Genomic DNA, 7,433 nt, shown 5'->3' with positions numbered 1-7,433 from the left:
ACAAACTCCTAGCCAGTCCAGGAACTTGATGAGTATTCTCTCACGCATAACTGATACAACTGATCAATGGCTCCATTAGGTGTGCTTGCAATACCTGTGTGCTCTTTCAAGGGATCCTATGCAGGGGTTGAAACCACAGTGTTCATTAAGAGTGGCATATTGTGGGTTTTGGAGAAGCTACATGGTGTGCTAAACTAAGCCTTAATCATAAAGATCATTCTCAGTATTGTTGGGTGCTAGGTTTATATTGAATCATGAAAGTAAACTTATCCAGAGTGAAATGCAGTTCATCAATCGATATTTGTGGACTAGCCTGTGGGCTACTGAAGCCACTCACTGGCCTCAACAGTTCAGTGGCATTATTTTATTGTCTACAAGACCAATATATTCAAGTAACACAGAAATGTGCCCAAAGCCATTTCCTAGCATTCAGTTCAGTCCATGTGGAGCAGTCTTACAAATTACTTGGGTTTTTTGGAGGCAAATTCTTTTCTTCCCTTTCCACCAAACCCACGAACACTTTGTATCTTCTTTAGCTGTTCTTCAATTGTTTGGATTATATTAACCTCTTCTGGGATATGGACGTATCTCACATTGCGTCCAGTAACAAACAAGTCATCTAGTTTAGCCTCCTGGCCATGGCGATCGGTGTAGGTAACCTTTTTCAGGCGTATATTCATAAAAGCATCTACATTTAAGACTGTTCCTCTGGCAGAGCTTTCATTCCGTAGGTCAACAGTGGTAACAAGTCCATGTAACCCCTGCAAAAGGATTACTAAGCTGTTTTCAGAAATTGTTCTCTCCTTCACAGAGTGACAGACTTCCATGATGACACCTACAAGAGACAGTAACTTGTTAATCATAACACAATGGATGACATGTTTGCATACACTAAATTAGTTGGCAACACATAGAGTGGGGGAGCTTATCATATATTTTATTAAGTTCTTGAAACTTTTGATGCATTTTAGAAAACTGTGGAGCACAAAAGGCAGGCATGCCCTTCCATGGTCCAGCAGAAATTCTATAATTTCTAGTGGTATGGGACACTTAATAAATTCGGCACATCCTACTCCAGTACAGGGCAGATCAAGACTGGCATGAGAAAGGTCATAAATCTCCCTCACTGTTATTTACAACAGGGCATAGAAGTATTTTTCTATTTTCTCATTTGACTATGAGGGGATATCGTCACTCCATAGGGAGAAAACCACCATTTAGGTGTGTGGAGTCTTATTAAGCCATGAGCGCTCCACTGTGCAAAGGAACATGGGAAGAATATGCAAATCTGACTTCCATGATGTAATTAGGATGCCAGTGCCTCAAGTATACACACCTATAGAGGGAGCTGACTGAGAATGTGCAAGTCTATCTTCCATGATGTAATTAGGAAGACAGAGTCTCAGACAAGACATCCAACAGAGGGCGCTCCCTTTAACATCATGCCGACCTTCTCAGAGGTAAGTAATGGAGTGTATGCACTGTGAAGACTTCACCCCTATGTAACCCCATCTAATTAGGTGACAGCTAGTGGTGGCAGGTGTAGGACCCCCACGGATCTGATATTAATGGCCCATTGTAACCAAAGGCTATCAATATAAAAGCCCTAGCAGTACCCATTATATTCTTCCCAATTCACTATACAATATTGTCCTCATAGTTACTCAATATCACCCTCTTCATGTCCTTGTGGTCATAACAGGAAGGGTAAGGTCTTCCCTTCCTGTAGATTTATTCTATTTCTGGGGTTTATCCTTTCTGAGAAGCAACTTATGAGATAACAAGAGGAAGTGTAGATTTCATCTTGTAAATGTTATTTCTTGATAGGTCACATACTTTGTGTAACAGTTAGTGTTTGTAAAATGAGAAAATAGAATTTTTTTAAAAAAATTTAATATATATTTTACACACACACTAACGTAAACGTGTACAGATGTCATCCGTGTGCCGCCCATGCTTCTGCAGCCCTATATTTAGCGGGCCAAACCGTTGGCCCCCACACAGGACCGTGTAAATTTATGGTCATGTGTACGGGTCCATAGAAATGAATGGCTCACTGTGCTATCCGGAAAAAACCCAGATAGCACACTGACCATTCATACGGTTGTGTGAAAATGGCTTTAGATGTATGGTATTTGGATGCCATGTCCTGTTTAAAGTTCTAATGATCGGCTTGTGTAGTAGGTCTTTAAGACTTTAGGGCTGCAATATCTTGACCTAAGGACCTACTACACATGCAGATCATTCGATGATATCCAAACTTTAGGTGCCCTTTTAATTTTTACGGACATTATAAGGTTTACAAGTGAAACAACAAAATTCAAAATTTTCAAGAAATTTCCAAAACCCATTTTTTAAGGGCCTAATCCAGTTATGAAGGGGTTTTGAAAGACCCCTGTATTAAAGCCCCCCATAAATCACCCCATTTTCAAAACTGCACCCCTTAAATAACAAAACAACATATACCTAGTAATTTAACCCTATAAGTGCTTAACAGGAATTAATACAAAATGGAGGTGAAATTTTCAAATTTGATTTTATTTTACTAATATTTTCGTTTAGCCCTAGAATTTGCACATTCACAAGGGGTTAAAGGAGAAAATGCATCCCACAATTTGTTAGGCAGGTTCTCCCGACTACCACAGTACCCCACTTGTGGCTGTAAACTAATATATGGACGCACAGCGAGACGCAGAAGGGAAGGCGCGCCAAGGAGCTTTTAGAGGGCAGATCTGGCTGTGAGCAGTTTCAGGAACCATGTCGCATTTACAAAGCCCTTGAGGTGTCAAAACAGTGGAAACCTCTAGAAAGTGACCCCATTTTGAAAACCGCACCCCTCAAAGAATTTATCAAGTGATGTAGTGAGCATTAGTAACCCCGAAGTGAATGTGTAAGCTGTGCGGAGTAAATTGGGCACACCAAATCCTATTCTATTTTCCCACTAGCTCCTATGACATGGACGGGGAAGAGGGGCATTCTGGGGGATCAGCGCTGGTGTATTATCCCTCATAAGATCTAAATATGGGGTGTCCCCTGAAAACGCTCGCACAGCTTATACAATTCCTTCTATTCGCAGCCACTTATGTCCTAATGATTTGGCGACTTTTAGGGTTTTTGTCTTCATATTGTACAAGCTAGATTTTTATTTTCTGGCAATGTAGCCATATGAGGGCTTAGTGTTTGCGGTATTAGATGTGCTTCTCAATGCCACCATTTTGGGGCCTGTAACTTATTGACTACATTTTATTAACTCTTTCTGGGTGGGATGTAAAAGGAAACATCAATTCTGGCATTGCTTTTTAGCATTTATTTTTTTCCCCGCGCAGCGTACAGCATAAGTAACATGTTACCTTTATTCTGCGGGTCAGTACGGTTACGGCGATACCTCATTTATATTATTTTTTTATGCGTTGCTATTTATGCAGAATAAAATTCAATTTAGGGAAAAAAATCAATTATTTTTGCATCGCCATCTTCTGAAAGGCATAACGTTTTTATTTTTCGCTAGACAGAGCTGGTTGAGGGCTTATTTTTTGCGGGATGACCTCTTCTTTTTATTGGTACAATTTTGGTTTTCATCTGACCATTTGATTACTTTTTATTGAACATTTTGTAAGGGAAAGGTGGTGAATAATCATTATTTTGTGCGGTTTTCTACTTTTTTTTTTTTTTACGCCGTTCGGGTTAAATAATGTTTTAATTTTATTGTTCAGGTTATTACGGACGCGGCGATACCAAATATGTAATGTTTTTTTCTTTATTTTACATAAAACATTTTATATGGGGAAAAAGGGATTTTTGGGGCTTTATTTATTTCTCATTTATTTTAAACTTATTTAAACTTTTTTATTTTTACTTTTTTCTAACTTTTTTTTCTGTCCCCATGGGGGATTGAAGCAGTGATCGGCTGATCACCGCTTCACTACATATACGCTGTAATACACGTGTTACACGTGTATTGAAGAGTATAGGAAGCTGTCAGCCTGTGTGGACGCACAGGCTGACAGCTTCCTTTACGGCAGGATCAACCAGGTACGTGAAGGGGGTAAGTGATGGGGCAGACCCGGGGACCTCTACGAACACCGGCACTCTCCGAAACCGGCACGGGGGGTGCCGATCGGCACCACATTATATTGAAACCCCGGAGATGCCGGTGGTCATGTTGACCGCCGGCATATCAGGGGTTAACACCCGCGATCGGACCCGGTTCTGACCGCGGGTGTTACGGGGCATTGTCAGCCGTAACATACGGCTGTCACCCGCAGCGCATGGTGCGCACACAGGTTATGTGTGCGCACATGCAGCCACAGAAATAGTACGGCGGTTTGCGGGAAGCCCTTCCTGGCAGCGCCGTACTATTACGGCGCATGTCGGGAAGGGGTTAAAGGGGTTGTGCTATTATGGACACTTATCCCCTGTCCTGAGAGTGGATAAGAGTGGAATTGCTGGAGACCCTATCGCCAGGTCCCCCCAGTGATCAGAAGGATGGTGAACCAGAAGTGCCCTGAAAGTCTTTTTGTGAATGGAGCTCCAGTGCGCTACCGGTACTGTAATCCTCGGCAGCACCATAAAAGTGAATGGAGCGCCAATCACACAGGCACTCCATTCACAATGTGGCTTTCGAGGGAATTTCAGTGCCCCACCCTCCTGATCACTGGGTGACCTGGGATTCGGTAACCGGTGAGCTGTCCTGTAGATAGGGAATAAGTATGCATAATGGCATGAAAAATCTGTGAGGTAAAAATGCTTACTGTACCCGGTTGATAAATTCTGTATGGAGTGTAGTTTCCAAAATCGAGTAATATTTGGAGTTGCTCATTGTACTAGTACTTTACAGGCTCTGCAAATGAAACATGACACCTGAAAACTATTTCAGCAATATCTGCTTTTCAAACGCCCAATTGCGTTCCTTCGCTTCAGCACGCTGCGATGTGCCCAAACAGCAGCTTACATCCACATATGGGAGATTTCAATACTTGGAAGAAATTGTATGATGCATTTTTTCCTTTACCCTTTAATGGGTGCCGGCTTACGTGCACTACACATTGAAATCAATGGGTTATAAAGCCTCCCACTGAGTTCAATGTGTAGCGCGCGAAAACTGGCACCCATTGAAGTCAATGGGATCTGTTTTGAAGCGCCTCGCTCTGACACGTGTCTAAATGAGCGGTGTGTTACTCTGTGGGAATGGGGCCTAAGAACTTCCTATATATTTCCCAATACTTTTGTATCCATAGCTTTGGCTCAAAAGAACGCAATAAAATCTGCAACAAAAAAAGCTGCATTCTCCAGCGTGGAGCCTAAAATAGTTTTTCCAATCCGTTAGAGTCATTTTTATTTTGTATGGTCTTGTCGAGCGCGGAGCTAGAAACTTTTCTATTTATTTATTTTACATTGTGTCCCCATAAGGTCATAATAGACCTCTGGGGATGTCTGACCAGAGTTTTATTTTTGATGGGAGAGGCCGATTTCCCCTGTATTTGGGGATGGTACATTTAGCCCCAGTTGTGGGATGAATATAGCCTCCTGGCGATGACTGTAGAGCTGATTTGGATCCCCTAGGACCCAGCTGCTCTAACAGGCTCTGATTGTAGCAGATCACATGACTGCTGGGTCAGAGGGAAGCTGCATCATGACCTTTACGGGGAAGATTTTAGCCATATCCTTAAATGGGTTGCCTAGGAAAAATTGCCACGGGCAGCGAAAAAATAAATTAAAAAATGCATACTCCCCTGTCCATGATGCTCCAATGTCCTCCCGGCTCTTCTGCTTCGGCGGCTTCTCCCGGGTCTCTTCCTGAGTTCCCGCTGATCGGCGTCAGTGGGGCCAATCAGCGGCCTCAAGAAGAAATCCATGATTGACATCACCTGCCAATAATGATTGGCCTCAGCAGTCATGTCAGCAGCACTCTAGTAGAGACCGTTCCGCAGAAGGACTGGAACGCGCTGGGAAGACACCAGAGCATCGGGGACAAGAGAGTATTTTTTTTCTTTTTATTTACTTCCCCTGGCTGATTTAAAAATTAAAGGGGTTGTCTTTTTGCTTGCACAACCCCTTTAAGGGGTTAAGACTAGAGATAAGCGAGTAGTATTTGATCGAATACCTCCTCGCCATAGGTATGCGTGTAAGCGGCCGAACACCAAGGGGTTAAGCCCATCAAATATTGATGTTGCACCCTGCTGGTAACAGGGCTAAAAACATCATTTAAAGGGGTCATTTAAAATATTTATTCTCCATCCATAGGACAGAAGATAAATTGGGGTGTCTGCTTTAAGCCCCACCCTTCCCAATTCTGAGAATGAGGAAGGGGATCACCGAATATGTAGTATGTGCGGTGTTATATTCCGCTAGAAAGCTGACATGCAGTGAATTCCATGCACGATGAGGTTTCCCGGTATGACATGGCCGCAGTATATAGTATACAGGCACTGCTCCGTATACCCTGAGAAGGGCTGGCACAGCGGGCACACACAGCTCTTACACTTGCCGCCTACCTTGCGCACTCTCCTATTTACAGCAGCACGCGAACCATACAGCTAGGACCTGCGCCGTGGTGAAGCCGCCTGTTATCACGTGATTGCCTACCTGCCAATCAGAGTCCGCCTTTTAGGAATGGCGGCAAAGGCTGCTGAATATGCTTCAACCAATCCCACTAGTCACGTGTCTGTGCGCCAATCCTGCAGGCCGGGGAGGGGACAAGGGCGGACACTAAACTACCGTCTTCCGGACCTTCACCGTGCACGGCTTGTGTTGCCGTAGAGTACATGTCCGCTTGAGGGCGCTCTTTTAATGCATCTACTACACGAGGGATCTGGCTAAACGTCAGCTACCTAGTTGTGACTGCGCATGGGCTCTGCACAAGTATTGAAGCTCCCGTATAAAGTGCATTACATCCAATACTAAACCCAGAGCAGCATTCTGCAGGATTAACCATGTCTTGTCTGAATAGAGTATATTCCAGTGCATTGCCTTCTGGGTAATGTTATTCTAAACTAGAATATAGTCATTTTACAGAGGAGTCCTATTAAAGGGAGTCTGTCAGCAGCTTGGACACTAATAGCTAAAACACCTGGCAAGTTCTGTAGTTGTATAAAAAAAAGTTCAGAAAAACAACCTTTTAATTTAAAAAACAAACAAATAACGTAAACAAAAAACAAAAAAAAAAATACATAAGCCAGCTATCTCCATGTGTGTATAAGTCTCCATTATCCATAACAAAAAGCCATACATACCAAGCATTGCTGCCAATAAAAAGTATATACAAGTTGCCACACAAATAAAGAGCTCATAAATATCTCCAGAAAAAAAGTGAAAGAGTTAATAGTTGTTAGAATATGGTGACCCCAGGAAAATCGTTAATTCTTAGAAAGTGCTGTTTTATTTGTAAAAGCGACAAAACAAATATAAATATGGTATTGCTGTAATCATAATGA

General features: G+C 42.6%; 1 protein-coding gene across 3 annotated transcripts; it reads right to left on the bottom strand.

Annotated features, from left to right (window-relative positions):
* Positions 1-362: 362 nt before the first annotated feature.
* Positions 363-6,645, bottom strand: LSM10 (LSM10, U7 small nuclear RNA associated). 3 transcript variants are annotated; one of them, XM_075264590.1, is made up of 2 exons: positions 6,586-6,645; positions 363-835 (listed from the first exon to the last, which is right to left on the bottom strand). In XM_075264590.1, the coding sequence occupies exon 2, from the start codon at positions 825-827 to the stop codon at positions 462-464; it is 366 nt and encodes a 121-aa protein (XP_075120691.1). In that variant the 5' UTR covers positions 828-835; positions 6,586-6,645; the 3' UTR covers positions 363-461. The 3 variants fall into 3 exon arrangements, with proteins under 3 accessions (XP_075120691.1, XP_075120690.1, XP_075120689.1); XM_075264589.1 differs by lacking the exon at positions 6,586-6,645 and adding an exon at positions 6,495-6,566; XM_075264588.1 differs by lacking the exon at positions 6,586-6,645 and adding an exon at positions 1,665-1,710.
* Between the last annotated feature and the right edge of the window lie 788 nt (positions 6,646-7,433).

Source organism: Leptodactylus fuscus, chromosome 2 (assembly GCF_031893055.1).
Source record: "Leptodactylus fuscus isolate aLepFus1 chromosome 2, aLepFus1.hap2, whole genome shotgun sequence".
Lineage (NCBI taxonomy): Eukaryota > Metazoa > Chordata > Amphibia > Anura > Leptodactylidae > Leptodactylus > Leptodactylus fuscus.
The sequence above is the reverse complement of the archived record's forward strand: the minus strand, read 5'-3'. Positions and strand labels throughout refer to the sequence as shown.